Here is a 15,537-nt window from a genome sequence, read left to right on the forward strand (position 1 = left end):
TTCTATTTTAAAACTAAATTATAGGCCCTGAGTCCCTTGTAATGGCTTCGTTGTTTTTTCTCTCATTACCAAAATTAGTTGTCTGTGAGTCAATTTCTTTGGCTATTTCCAGTTCTGAAACCAGTTCCAATCAGTGCTAGATTATGCAGTTCACTAATGTTTAAATTCTTTTTATAGTTCCTTCTTTTCCTGGAATAATCTTTTTCTGTCTTTGATCAGCTTTGTTTTAGCAGTTCACTATTACCTTAGTTTTCTCTGATCATGTGACAGGCCAGTGTCATAGGTTCTATACAATACTTCTTATTTCTGTTCTTTGGTACATACCCTTGCTTCTGTGTTCAACTTTTCCATCTTCAAGTTATGTTTATTCAAAATGCTTTATGATTTTTTTTAGGGCAGAAATAGGCAATATTTTTGGATTACAGGTTTATCTGGAAGTTTGAGAATAAGTTATAATGTCTTAAAATGGCTGCTAGGGATTGCTTTTTCATAAACAATGAAAAGGGCAGTTACAAAACATCAGTTTATTAGATGTTACTTCCTGGTTTCTTTCTGTTTTGTTTTTTGATTCTCTTTACATTTCCCACCCTGTCATTGGCAGTCAGGTTGGCACAATTTCAAACAAAGCAATAAACTGAAACCATTGATAGTTTTATTTCCTAAAAGTACTTGTGGGACTTCTGTAAGAGTCAGAGGCATTGTTGTAAATACTGTAAGGTTTGCTTTGCAGCATGCTGGCTTCTCATTTAGGAAACAATCATATAAAATAGCTAAAGTAATGAGCAGCAGCGATGGGATAATAGAAATCTCATAGGCACTACATTGATCACTTGCATAAAGGTAACAATTAACCATTTTTTCCTCTGCAAGAGGAAGAAATATATAATTTGTATTGTTTCCTAAATATTTGAAATAAATTTATCTGCTTTTTGAGTCTGAGTACTTGCATATGTGAGTTATTGTCAAATACTTATGAGCGTAAACAATTATTCTCTATTTGCTGAATAGCCATTTATTTTATATATATATATGAACAACCATGAGTTCAAATCCATCCTTAGCTATAAAAGCCAGCTGGGTGCCTTGGGCCACTCATACTCTTTCAGCCCAACCCACTTCACAGAGTTGTAGGGGAAATAGGAGGAGGAGGAGGTATTAGGTATATTCGTCACCTTGAGTTATTTGTAAAAAATGATAAAGTTGGGATACAAATAAGTAACAAACAAAGTTAGCTAAGCACCTCCCAAGTTAGTACTGTAGTAGCTATTCCACAAATCAATTGAACAATGCATAAATTGAGCTACATTAATGAAAAGAAGCCTTTGTTTCCATTAGCTGCCTTTATAGATATATATGTACATTTGCATATGCTCAGGGATATCCCCTAGCAACTTGTATCAGTATCCATTTTCCCCAAAGATTAAAATATAGCTTGAGAGGTGAAATTTGAATCACAAGAGAATTGTGCAGTACAGGTAATCCTCGACTCACGACCACAATTGTGCCCAAAATTTCTGTTGCTAAGTAAGACATTAAGTTAAGTGAGTTTTGCCCCATTTTACGACTTTTCTTGCCTCAGTTGTTAAGTGAATCACTGCAGTTGATAAGTTAGTAAGCCATTTGTTAAGTGAATCTGGCTTCCCTGTTGACTTTGCTTGTCAAAAGGTCGCAAAAGGTGATCACATGACCTTGGGATACAGCAACGGTCATAAATATGAACCAGTTGCCAAGCATCTGTATTTTGACCACATGAGGATCATGAGGATTCTGCAAAGGTCTTAACTATGAAAAACGGTCATAAGTCACTTTTTTCAGTGCCATTGTAACTTTGAACAGTCACTAAATGAACTATTGTAAGTCGAGGACTTCCTGTATAAACTCTCCCTAGCATGAAAGCTCCAGACCAAATTAAGCCCTTTCTCATTTAAACAACCTGCTTTTATTCTTAAAAAAAACCCACAAAGACTTTAGATATGCATAACATTTCCATCTATAAACCAGTATCCTGGTGGGTCCATATAAGTATATATTTTATCACTACATAAGTAGGATGACAAATTGAATCCTATGTGCTATATCACTCCCTTTTTATATTCTTCATAACTTTCCTTTATGTGATGAACTTAACTTTTACATTAAAGTCAGAATTTAATTATCTAAAAAGGACACCATTAAGAGTTATACTAGTTTCTTGGAGTACCACAGCAACAGACTAATCAATTTGCTTGAATCTAAGGATTTAGACTCAAGGCTTTTAACAGTTTAATCCATATATGTTTCTCAAACACTTTTAAGGAAAAAGAATGAAAGCTGACTGTGATTACATAAAAATATTTTTCTTTATAAGCAAGGAAAGTTAACCTTTCCACGCTATCAAAAATTAGTTTACATAATTTTTAATAACCCAAATACTCATTAATGTTCTCAGTTGTTGGCTGAGATGATTGCATAAATACTGTTAGATCTGAAATGTATTTCTATCAGCACTTGGGGAAAATAAATGGACTATTGATCCAGGTTGAAAGTAACTCTCTGAATTGTGCTACTCGGCATCTACTGGGTTTTGTTAGAATTAAAGCAAGGTGTAAGGCCCTGAGTGGGGCACACATAACTGGAGGTGACTGATAAGAGGTAAGACAATCTCATCTCTGCCCTATCTGTCTCTTGGCTCCTGTTTTAGCAGTTTTTAATAATATTTTAATGTTGATTTATTTTAATCTTTTAATTTTTTTTACTTGTTTCTATAATTTGTAAGCTGCCAGAATAACGTAGTAGGGTTGACAGGTGGCATAGAAATTTAATAAATAAATAAAATAAAAATATGCCCCTTCTAAAATGGCTTTTAATGTCTAATCCAGTGTTTTTCAGCTTTCACAACTTTTAAGTTACATGGACTTCAACGGCTAGATGGGGAATTAGATCAGTGTTTCTCAACTGTGGCAACTTTAAAATACATGCACTTTGTGAGAAACACTGATCTAATCAATAATTTGAAAAAATCTGCCATGTTTTGATGATCAGTACTACATTACAAATACTAGACTTTAATTTTTAGTTTGGAAAGGCCAATTTTACTTTTAATATTTCTTGGTTGACGTTCCCAGATGTTAATATAGTATAAAACTGCAGAATCTTCTGAAACTTCTACCAAAAATATTTTAGTATTTGATGCCACGATCCTATTTGTTTGGCATTAAACAAATATAATTAATTACACCTAAAAAGCCTTTCTCGTGATACTTTTCAATTAATATTACCTGGTTCACTTGTGATTGGTTACCTTCCAGGTCCTCTGCAGGTTAGTACAACTAATTTATATGGTCTACCCAGAGTACCTAATGAATTAAATTGATTTCCAAAAGGCATGTAGATAATTTCCCAGTTCTTTTATGGTCACCCTGGTGGCCTCTTTTGGCGGGCTGATCTCTGAGGTCCCATTGGTTTATCAAGACCCTTTGGGGAGGTAAAGCATCAGAAACAATGACTGGAATGCTAGTGGAAGAATTCTAAAAGCAAATCCAATTGAGCATGGGTATGGATCCTGCAGCAATAAGAGGGATGTTGTGTGCTTAACTCCTCCTACCTTAATGCATCAAATGGCTGTATCCAGAAGCCTTGCTTGTTGTGGATACCTTCTTCTGAAGAAGCTATCTCTGGATCCAAAGAAGCTAAATAACTACCAAGTTATCGGCAGCTGGGTAAAGTCGCTGAGATAGTAGTGATGGAGCACTCTGGATGAAGTGAATATCTGGACTCTTTAGGGTCAAGATTCAGGACCTTAAAGAATACCCAGAAACTAGTTGGTCCAAAATTTGCACTGACTATATTGTAGCTAAATTATTTTAAATCCATTGTTCATGGTGCATCTCTTTTTACTTACATTGATTAGGCATGACATATTCCCAGGGACTAGGAGGCTGGCCATATACAATCTCAATATACAAGAAAGGGAACAGTGAAGACCCAACTAACTATAGACCCATCAGTTTACTAAGTGTGCTAGGTAAACTATAAACTAAGAATCTAAATTAGAAGTTTTAAGACAGCATAAGATCAGAACAAGAATAAGCTGGATTCCAAAAGTGCTCCACCATGGATCACATTTTTTAATTGTACCATGTTATACATAAGTACTTGTACAAATTAAAGTCTCTCTTGTGCATGACCTTTCTTGTCTTTTAAGGCTGGATTAATTCCATTTCATGGATAATCCTGTGGGAAAGGCTTCAGGACACAAATATTGACAGATATCTTTGTTCTCTAATTTAGAAAAGCTATTTGGATACCTTAAAGAGAGGTGTGACTTGCCTGGGTAGCTATTCAGACTCATAAGCATAGAGAGAGAGGCTGTTTAATTTTTATATTAGCTTCATGATGATGGCTTAAATCATCCTGACTTCTATGTTTCTAACATTTCTGGCACAGAATCCCTTTTTCTCTATATGGATGATGCACCAGTCATCTTGCATACTCCCATTGGACTTAGAAGGGCCATAAAGGAAAAAAGAAATAAGCCGAATGCAAGTTACAAAAAATCTATTTTTTTTGTACTGTATTCACAAGACAGCCACAGCAATACAGATGGATAATAAATAAAATAAAAATTTACAAAAAATCTATTTTTTTTGTATTCACAAGACAGCCACAGCAATACAGATGGATAATAAATAAAATAAAAATGAACAGGTGTGTACCTTCACGTATTTGGGAGAGTACACTTTTATGTACAGAAGATTTGGAAAGGCTCCCAGGAATGCATAGCTCTAGCAGCTTTAAAATTATCAGTGTTTTTTTACAGGTTCTTTTACATTAAATGAAGGGAATTAATATTTCAGCATTAAAATGGTTTGAAGCTAAAACCTTTGCTATTCAGAGCCCAGGTAGAACTTTATATAAAGGAAAGCATACTGAAACTCATACAAACAAAACTTTTAAGGTCCACCTTACTGCCCCAACACAGTATTCAGACTCAAGAGGTAAGGTCATAATATATTAGCTGAAGATTGCTTTCCTATATTAGAAATAGAGGATTTTGTTTGAGACTATCTTTTATTTACCTTTCATGTTCTGTAAAAATGAAGCAGTAATGTTAAAAAAAAGATAGATTGGAGATATATTTAGTGTAGATCTAAGAACCCACATGCAGACAGTTCAGCATCTGTCAGGGGTCAGTCTTGGTAAGCATGTTTTATGGGGTAAACTCTTGAAAGAAGCCCACCAATGACTTGGTTTCTCATGAAAATGATAAGGCACGTCTCCAATCCTGTTTAAACTCTCTTCAAAAATTCAGTTCATAAATTCATCTAAAATGTTAATTTACTTTTCTAAATGCAGTTAGTTTTGTGAATTTTTATGATTCAAAGCATAGGAATTTGTGATTTAAATGTTACCAAAATAAACCACAGTGAACATAATATTCGAACAAACAATTATGGAACACAAAACATTTTGTTCTACAGGGAAAGGTCATCTTCTGGGCACATTACCAAGCAAATGACAGCTTTATCATTTCACACTAGTTGCAATGCTTTACAATTAAATAACTTCACTCCCTAAAAATGCATCAAGAAAATATGCTAAAACAATATGGCTATTTCCCCTGGATGTTTTTTTAAAAAACAGTATGCATTTAAGCATAAACTGATGCTATAAGTATAGGAAGCTTTACCCATGAATTATAAGAGATTATAAAAAGTAACACACCATTAACATTTCTAACAATACTCTTAATTATTATATGGTCAGTAATTACAATGGTTAAGAGAGCTTATTTATGTTGGGAATGAATCTTATTTCTCCATGGCTAAGGCAGCATAGATGGCCATTCAAGCAAGACATGAACATCAGAAATGCCTATTAGGTTGGATTGGAATTGCTAATATATTTTGTTCTTAAATTATATGTTTTTAAAATGTACACTGTTCTGAAAGCTAATTTGATTGAACAGATATTTAGCCTGCATGAATGTAAAATATTCACAGTTTAAATGTTGACTACGCATTCGCTGTTGGTTGTAGGTTGTTTTTTTCTCTGTCCAAGACCATAGAGCTTGATTTCTGAGTAATCATATTAAGGATCATATTGGGAAATATATCTACAAATAAAAAAATCATAGAAGAAAAAATAAATTTGCTAGATTTTAAGATGAAACTTTTAGACATTGTAGAAATTGAGTTCTCGTGCGATTTCAGTATGCTACTTATCATTTCATTTGGTGCACAGCAAGCTTCACACTTCAACTAATATTTTTAGATTCAATTTAAAGAGGCTTCTATATAAATGCTAGCCTATACACCTAGCTAGTCTTATACTATATAAGTTTATAATGTTCCAGTGATTTAGATCATTCTCTGAGCAGTTTACAAATGTCAGCATGTTGCCACCAACAATCTGGGTCCTAATTTTACTAACCTCAGATGGATGGAAGGCTGAATCAATCTTCAGCCCATCAGGATCAAACTCCTGACTGTGGGCAAAATTAGCTTACAATACCGCATTCTAACCACTGTTCTACCACCAGAACTCCAATCCTGAATGTAATTTCAATATATTTTCCTTCCGTAGAATCCAAGCCGTGTGTTTAGTTTACAATAATTTTGTTACAACTTGTGCCTTGAGATCACATCTGAGATTTTGGAATATTCTGATGAATAGCAGACTTATAATGAGAAAAAATATATAGAGAACTGCATTAGATCTTGGCTACAAATGCTTGTAGTAAAGGCACAGAGGTACTGTCACATGAAAATGTAGACAATCCCTGATATTGTTTAAACTTCAAGTCTTGGTTCCTGAAGAGTTTCAGCTCCTATATAGAGTATATACAACTAATTAACTCTTACCTTTTATCCTATCAACTGATTTTAAATTACAATCTTGTCTGTTAGAAATAGCGAACTTTCTGTGAATCATTTTTTATAATCCAGTATTTGCAAATATTGTTTAGAACATAACAAAACAAGCTTAAGGCACAGGGCCACCTTTTATTTAACATTTGATAGTACATAAAACATCCATCTGTGCAATCAAGTGTAATGACACAGGACAGTATGATATTCCATTTATATTGCTCCCATGCTGCAGATTTTTTTACTTAATTCAAAGAAACAAGGTGTACACGCACGCACACACACATACAAAATGTTTGCATTTCAAGGATATTTTAGGTAACATACATTTTAAAATATTTCAGTTTAATTTTCTAGAATTTAAAAAAGGAAATTAAATTTCTGAAGTGTACAGGGATAGAAGAGATTGTAGGCTAAGTTAAACAGTTAATTTTCATAGCAATACAATAGCTGAACTATGATCTTCTATAAGGATGTAATTCTAGCCACAGAACAAATTGACTCCATGGGATAAAAGGCCACATCTATTTCCTAAAATTTTTTATTACTGATAAATCTTAGAGTATTCTGCTTTGAGAGGGAGTTTTCCATTTTCTTTTATTTGAAATTAGTAACATAAATCACTTTACATGAACACAAGCGTTCATGATTACGATGAAGATATAACCAGTGTCCTATTTGTAACAAGTCCAGAAGCACATATATATGTGACTAGAGAAAGCAACATCTGACAAGAAGTACAATGAAAAATAATCAGAAGGGTTTTTTTTTAAAGCAAAACGGCTAAGAAGATTAAGGTTCTATCAAATGAAATGATTATATAAATAAATTTCCATCAAAAAGATTAAAAATGCTCATTCTACAGCAAAATGGGTATTATGAGGTCAGCAGATAAAAATCTTAAAACAAATTGATATACAGATGACAAATGAAGAAAATAATCAAATCTGGAATAGCATTTTGCACTAAAATGTTTGATACAAATCCCCCCCCCATTTCACATAATAAAAGAACGATTTCATCTATATGGTAACATCTAAATACACGTGAATTTATTGAATGCTACTGATAAATTTTTAAAAAATGTAAGTCACTTGTTTGTCACAGGAACATGGTCAGGAGGCAAGGCAAGGTAATTTCACAATGGACTGTGAGGCAGCTATTTTGACTTCCAAACCATTTTTAACTCTTATTAGTACTTTTAAGTGTCAAATATTATTAACAAGTATGGCAAATCGTAAAAAACAATAGCTTGTTATAATTAAGGTACTTAGAATGGAGAATGTAATAGACACAGTCAGTCTGTGTCCACATAAAACAGACATCTTTGGCACTTCTGCTATTTGTGCTCCCAGTGATGAATCTATAAATATTACATTGTGAAATGTTTATGGTACCTAGTTGTCAAAAAAAACAACAACCCAAAATCTGATGCCTAGAATACCCCCGATTGCAATGTTAAGGCAATTCATTTTCTCTATGGCAATGTAGCCATGCTGGCTTTAGTTAGCAATCCAAAAATCTGAAAGTGCTAGGAAAGGGAAAACTACTGTACGTGTAGCATGAGCTGGAAAAATATGCAAGTTATATTTTTGAATTGCAGCCCCCAACATCTTTCACTTCACTTCCTATCCCTAATTTAACTGAGTAGAATTTTGTTACATTATGGCGATGCCTGCAAAGATGAGCATCAGACTAATAAGGTATATAACGAATATAATTTTAGTAATATGTAGACTATCAGCCTTCTCTGATCCGATGACCTACAAATATTTAAGACTATATTTCCTAACATCCCGTTGTTAAAGAGATATTGAGAGACTCCCAAAGATTCTATTGGTGAAGACTTCTCTATAGTCTTTACAGCATCCTTTTTCCAAAAGGCACTCCTCAGGTATTTTGGAACTATAACTCAAAATATCCCAGCTACCATAATAATAAAAAATAAAATTGATAGAAATTCTGGAAACCAGAGTCTGAGATCATAGGGATAATGGCAGGTTGATAATAGCCACTTGTAGAATTCATTTAGGTTTAAGCAATTATTGGAGCTTTTAGAAATTCAAACAAGGATGGAAAAATAATTAAATCTACATGGCCTTTATTCTTTGATTAGCAGCTGGTGCTACAAGACTTACAAACTGACAAGATTCTAATTGTTTCATTGTGAATTATAAAGTAGCCATGGAGTTCGAACTCTAGTTTCATAATTGCAGACTAATCCCACTTTAACTAAACAAAGACTACTCCAGATAACCTGAGAAAGCAGAAGACAAAATCCTTAAATAGAAATTTGAAAATAGTACAACTGTTTTAGATCTAGAAGTCTATATTCATAATGCAAAGAATCATGAACTCGATTCTATGAATCCAGTAGAACTTCTAACAGTAGGTCCAGTAAATCATGTGGCATGACATATATTTAAAAAATCCACTATGAATGTTTTCCATGCCAGGTTGCAGTGTCTACAAGGGTAATAAAAGCAATTTCCAAAACGCTGTATAGTTTTGAATTCCAATCGTTTATCTCAAGTACAATTTTTCCAAAAGAAGGAAGAAAACCTGGTTTGCTTCAGATGTTCTGGACTTGTCACCTCTAACTAGTATGGTTAATTCTGGAAGGCACCAGTTGTCCTACCCTTTTGAAAGAATTATATCAGGAGATTTTGGCACAATCAAAAATGTCCTGTTACTTAGCAAATATGTGTATTTATGCTATTACAATAAGCATCCAAGGAAAGCTATTATTTGGTAATAAAATCTTTTGGTATGATGGAGGATCAGACCAAATGGCAAAATTATATTGCAGGGCCTGGTATTTTTAATATTGTTTTCTGACAAAAATGCAGGATTTATGAATGTCTTTTTAGTATCTAACGTTACAACCTAACATTTTTTCACTCTAGGAAAATAATTTCAAAATGTTTTTAGTTCTGCAAATTAAATATTATGTAACAGTTTCATGGATCTCTAAATAAACCAGCACTTTTTAGCACCATACTGAAAAAGCATGTAGTTTCAAATATTTTTTTTACAAATACTTCAGAATCCATTAATATAAAACCAGATTTTTGGAATTAAAAAGGATTCCATTCTTCAAAATTAAGCATTAAATTATTACATGATGGGAATTGTTTGAAAGCACATTGTTGGATATGCTAAACTGAGATTTTCTCAAATTATAGTATTAACTGATGTTCTAATGACAACTCCTTTAACCAAATGGAGAGGTAATAAATAATTTGTCCTCTAACCTAAAAAGGAATTTCAAGCATTTTACTAAGGTGTATAGAAAATTTAGAAAAAAATTACATTTTATACAATGAAATAAAGTTCCAAATAAAAGACAACTGTGATTTATTAGATTCCTCCATGCTGTTCTATTAATATTACAGCATTGTAATTAAGAGGTCAGGCTATAATAAAATATCCTATTTTCAAGATGATTGTGTTAAATAAATGATTTTAAAATAATATTGTCATTGTAAGTTTGTTTTGATGAACATACACTTAAAAATATATTATTTTAACCAATGTTCTTTAGCCCAAATAGCCAAATACAGTTGTTCTATGGTCAGTGTAATGCAGATTTTCTATTTAAGGTGAGAAAGTCTTCAATTAAATCAGTGTCCTCTATATCTGTGCTCTTCACAAAAATTTTGATCTTCTTTTCCTAGGTGATATGCCCTCTTCAGATTTTATTGTTCCATTTACGAAGTTAGCTATAGTACAAAAAAAAAAGATAAACATAATATTAGGATTGGGATAGGTGGTATTAATAGCTATACACGTAATAAACAATGCTTTTATTTCAGAAGTATAAGTTAGCAAATTAAACATATTTAACACATACATTTTTTTTAATCCCATTTATATCCCGCCCTTCTCCGAAGACTCAGGGCGGCTTACAATTTAAAGCACAAATCAATGTGCTTAGCAATATTTAAGTTAGGAATGCTAATACTTTTTGTGGATTATATCAAATAATGTTTTTCTAATGGCTTCTGCTTCATCTTGCTTCTATAACCTACTCTACACAAGGAGTAGAGTGAAGTCAGTCTTTTTATGTAATATTGGATAAGGTATGGGCAATGATTAACAGGATCAGGTCTTCACATTTTTCTTACCTGAGGTTAACAGAAAACATAATTAATGGAAATGGAAGAAATCATGTGCAGGAATATATTGTTTTGTAATGACAAAATAAGGCCTTAAAGCTTGCACAAATGTAAGGTACACATTTTACTCCTAAATCTCACAAAAACATGAGTAAAGACTGGGAAAACTGTGGGTTAGCCATCACTCCTTTATGCCCACATTAGTGGATTAGCAAATAGTTGTATGCAGAAATTTAGGCATCCATGGACAAATAGTTTTAATCTGTGATTGGATGGAACCTGACACAACCTCTACAAGGTACAAAGTTAAAAATAACATCTTTTTACAAATTTGTGTGTGTGGTATTTATGTGCTGTTATTGCAGATTCAAATTAAAAAAGGGGGGCAGGTGCAGAAATTTGCATATCTTTTCAGACAACAGTTTATAATAACTCTTTTGGTAGAAATGATAGTTTCCAAATCTTTTTATTCTGGATTTTGAATATACTTCCCCACTCTCCCTTACAGAACTTTTTTAGTTCAGAAATCATCTGAGGACCACAAACATCATTCCAAAACGTATTTCTTGCCTTGAATAGTTCTGTGTAATTTCTATTTATCAGTGATTCTTATTTAGCTGAAAACATTTATAAAAAATATCTGTACAGATTCCTATATTGAGAGAATTGTGTTCAAATTCAAACCTGCTTAGCAGAGTCCATTAAACAATATCCACATCTTGAGAGGCTGGAAGGCTTATGATATACTTTCACCTGTGGAATTGCTTGACATGTCATGGGGAGCAAGTGACCATTTAAATCAGAAAACGGCCTCATGAGCCAAGGAATAATCACCTATCCCCTGAAGACCAATAAAGAAAAAGAAGGGGGTTCTGTCAGGTTTTGGATCAGGAAAAGATGGGTGGGATTGGAGACGGTCAATGATAAGTCTTAGATAAGGGGTTAGGCAAGACTAGTTAATTAGTTTTGTCTGTATTTTATATTTTTAAAAATGTGTTGTGTTGAACTTAATTTTCTTTTAGCACTTTTAACACTTTTAACGAGTTAACCAGTTTTTTTATTTTTTATTTTATTGATTTATTAAATTTATTTGCTGTCAATCTTGCTGTCATGTAAATCTGGGCGGTTTACCATTGGATGAAACTGTAGTATAAAAATTAAAACAATACAACAATGAAGCAATAAATACATTAAAATTAACAAGAAATAGCTAAGATGTAGGAGTGATATATAATAAAAGTGGAGGTGAGATCTTCTAGTTAATCCAGTAGCCACCTCCAGGATGACCAATGGCCTTCTAGCACCTATTTCCACTTGGCTGAAATACTGACTCCCAAAGTTTTTGTTTGGCTTCACTTTCTGTATTTAGCCCACATAAGATGAAGATTTCCCCCTCAACTCTCTAATGGTTTCCCAAAGGGCTAGTGTACGAGGGAGAAAAGTCGTTGATAATGAAAAGGTAGAAGCAGTAAGAAATTTTCTAATCACTGTTCACCCCAGGAATGTATTTTCTCAGAACGAAAGCACCTTTGACAATGACGATACCTTTCCTGGCTAATTATATGCCTAACAAGGCAATTTATTTATTTTATTTATTTATTTATTAGTTTTTATAAACCGCCCTTCTCCCGAGGGACTCGGGGCGGTGTACAGAGGAAGGAAGGTATACAGACCGAACAATAAAATAATAAGAAACACTAATAACACAAACTGGAACCCCAATTAACGTTATCATGCCAGGCCAGCCTGCTGGAATAGGAAAGTTTTTAAGTCGCGACGGAAGGTACGGAGGTCAGGGGCCATCCGGATTTCGGTTGGTAAGGTGTTCCAGAGGGCTGGCGCACCCACTGAGAATGCTCTCCCCCTGGGGGCCATTAGCCGACATTCCTTGAGCGGTGGCACCCTGAGGAGGCCCTCTCTGTGGGAGCGCACAGGACGGTGGGGTGCTGACATCGGCAGAAGGTGCTCCCGTAGGTAGTCCGGACCCATGCCATGTAGGGCTTTGAATGTCATTGTTAGCACCTTGAACTTCACACGGAAGGCAACCGGAAGCCAGTGCAGCGCACGGAGGAGAGGTGTGATATGGGAGTATCGGGAGGCTCCCAAGAGTGTCCGTGCCGCCGCACTTTGCACCAGTTGAAGCTTCCGAGTGGATCTCAAGGGCAGCCCCATGTAGAGAGCGTTACAATAGTCTAGGCGAGATGTCACAAGGGCATGGGTGACTGTACGTAAGGAATCCAGGTCCAGATAAGGCCGTAGTTGGCGAACTAGCCGAACCCGGGAGAAGGCCCCCTTGGTCACAGCTCCAATGTGGTCTTCCAGGGAGAGCTGCGAGTCTAGGAGGACACCCAGGTTGCGGGCCCTATCAACAGGGGGAAGTAACTTGTCCCCAATGTTAAGCAGTGGGACGTTCTGAATCTCCTGGCTTGCCGGTACGTACAGCCATTCAGTCTTGTCCGGGTTCAGTTGAAGCCTGTTTCTCCCCATCCATTCCCGGACCGCTTTCAGGCAGCGGGACATCACGTCTAGGGCATCACTGATATTGTTAGGAGTTGAGATAAAAAGCTGGGTGTCATCAGCATACTGATGGTACCCTACTCCAAAACTGCGAATGATCTCACCCAGCGGTTTCATGTAGATGTTGAACAGGAGAGGCGAGAGGACCGACCCCTGAGGGACTCCGCAAGCGAGAGGCCTCGGGGTCGACCTCTGTCCCCCTGTCAGCACCGACTGCGAGCGACCCTGGAGAAAGGAGGAGAACCAACGCAGAACCGTGCCTCCCACTCCCAGTCCCCTGAGGCGTCGCAGCAAGATACCATGGTCGATGGTATCGAAAGCCGCTGAGAGGTCTAATAAGACTAGGACAGAGGAATGGCCCCTGTCCCGGGCTCTCCAGAGATCATTCATCAGAGCGACCAATGCCGTCTCCGTGCTGTAGCCCGGCCTGAAACCCGATTGGTACGGGTCTAGATAAACCGCTTCATCCAGGATCTGAGGAAGTTGGTGCGCCACCACGCTCTCAACAACCTTCGCAAGGAAGCGAAGATTGGAGACTGGACGAAAGTTATTCAAAGAGGATGGGTCCAAGGTGGGCTTCTTGAGGAGAGGTCTCACCACCGCCTCCTTCAAGGCGGTGGGGAAGTGACCCTCACTCAGAGAAGCAGAGATGACCGCTAGGAACCAGCCTCGTGTCGCCTCTCGAGCTGCATAGGCCAGCCAGGAAGGGCACGGGTCCAGTAAGCATGTGGAGGAGCTCAACCTTCTCATAATCCTGTCCACTTCCTTAGGAGTTACAGGATCAAATTCTTCCCAGATGACGTCGACAAGACTGTCCAAGTCTTGTTCTTCCATCTCAGCCCAGTTGGAGTCCAGACCAGTTCGGATCCGAGCGATTTTATCCAGCAGATATTGACCAAATTCCTCGGCTCGACCCTGCAAGGGTTCCTCCCTCACCTCTTGGTTTAATAGGGAGCGAGTCACCCTGAACAAGGCAGCCGGGCGATTATCTGCGGACGCGATGAGGGTGGAAAAGTAGTTGGATTTTGCCACCCTTATCGCAGCGAGATAAGACCTGGTGAGGGTTCTTAGTCGCAATCGGTCGGATTCGGATCGACTGGACCTCCAACGGCTCTCTAGGCCCCGTCTCCGACGCTTCATCTCCCGGAGCTCCTCGGTGAACCATGGGGCTCGCTGGGATCTGCGTCGGGTCAGAGGCCGCAAGGGTACAACTCGGTCCAGAGCCTCCGTGGCTGCCTTTTCCCAGGCTTCCACTAAGGCTTCCACCGAGTTGTGAGCAGGGGGTGCATGCGAGTCCCTAAGCGCTGCCTGGAACTTATCAGGGTCCATTAGGCGCCTAGGGCGGTACCATCTGACTGGCACCGTGCACCCACGGTGGGGAGTGGCAAGGGGGAAGTCTAGCCGCAGGAGGTGGTGATCGGTCCATGACAGGGGCGTAATAGTTGTGGCACCCCCACCGACATCATCGCGCCACCGTCCAGACAAGAACACCAAGTCTGGGTTGTGGCCTCTCTCATGAGTCGGCCCAGAAATTATTTGCAACAGGTCCATGGCCGTCATGGAAGCCATGAACTCCCGAGCCAGTTCGGACGATCCTCCCAGGGACGGTAGATTAAAGTCGCCCAAGACCATGAGTCTTGGGAATTCAACCACCAACCCTGAGAGGACATCGAGTAGCTCGGGTAGGGCCGCCGCTGCACGATTAGGTGGTAGGTACGCCAGCAGCAGACCCAACTGCGCCCCTGGGCCGAATCTCAGTAGGAGAGACTCACACCCGACCATCTGAGGGACGGTGGTCTCTCGCGGGCTAAGGGATTCCCTGATGATAACTGCCACTCCCCCGCCCCTCCCATGAGCCCGGGGCTGGTGCAGTACCTGGAAACCTGGCGGGCAGAGGTCAACCAGAGGAACACCCCCCTCTGGGCCCAGCCAGGTTTCCGTGATGCAGGCCAGGTCCGCATGCTCACTCTCCACTAGGTCACGAATGAGGTGAGCTTTGTTAGCTGCGGACCTTGCATTCAGGTAGACCAGCCTTAGCATGGGAGGGTGCGCAC

The 15,537-nt window shown here is 37.7% G+C and overlaps 1 protein-coding gene across 1 annotated transcript in view; it reads right to left on the minus strand.

Moving 5' to 3' along the window:
- Window positions 1-6,963: 6,963 nt before the first annotated feature.
- The window catches only part of LOC308666027 (translocating chain-associated membrane protein 1-like 1), a 41,970-nt gene continuing 33,396 nt past the window's right edge, over window positions 6,964-15,537 (minus strand). Inside the window, exon 11 of the mRNA XM_081324485.1 lies at window positions 6,964-10,570. Within this exon, the coding sequence (XP_081180611.1) occupies window positions 10,497-10,570 (74 nt within the window). The 3' untranslated portion in view covers window positions 6,964-10,496. The remainder of the gene's footprint in view (window positions 10,571-15,537) is intronic.

Source organism: Vipera berus (genome assembly GCF_964194415.1).
Source record: "Vipera berus genome assembly, chromosome: 3".
NCBI lineage: Eukaryota > Metazoa > Chordata > Lepidosauria > Squamata > Viperidae > Vipera > Vipera berus.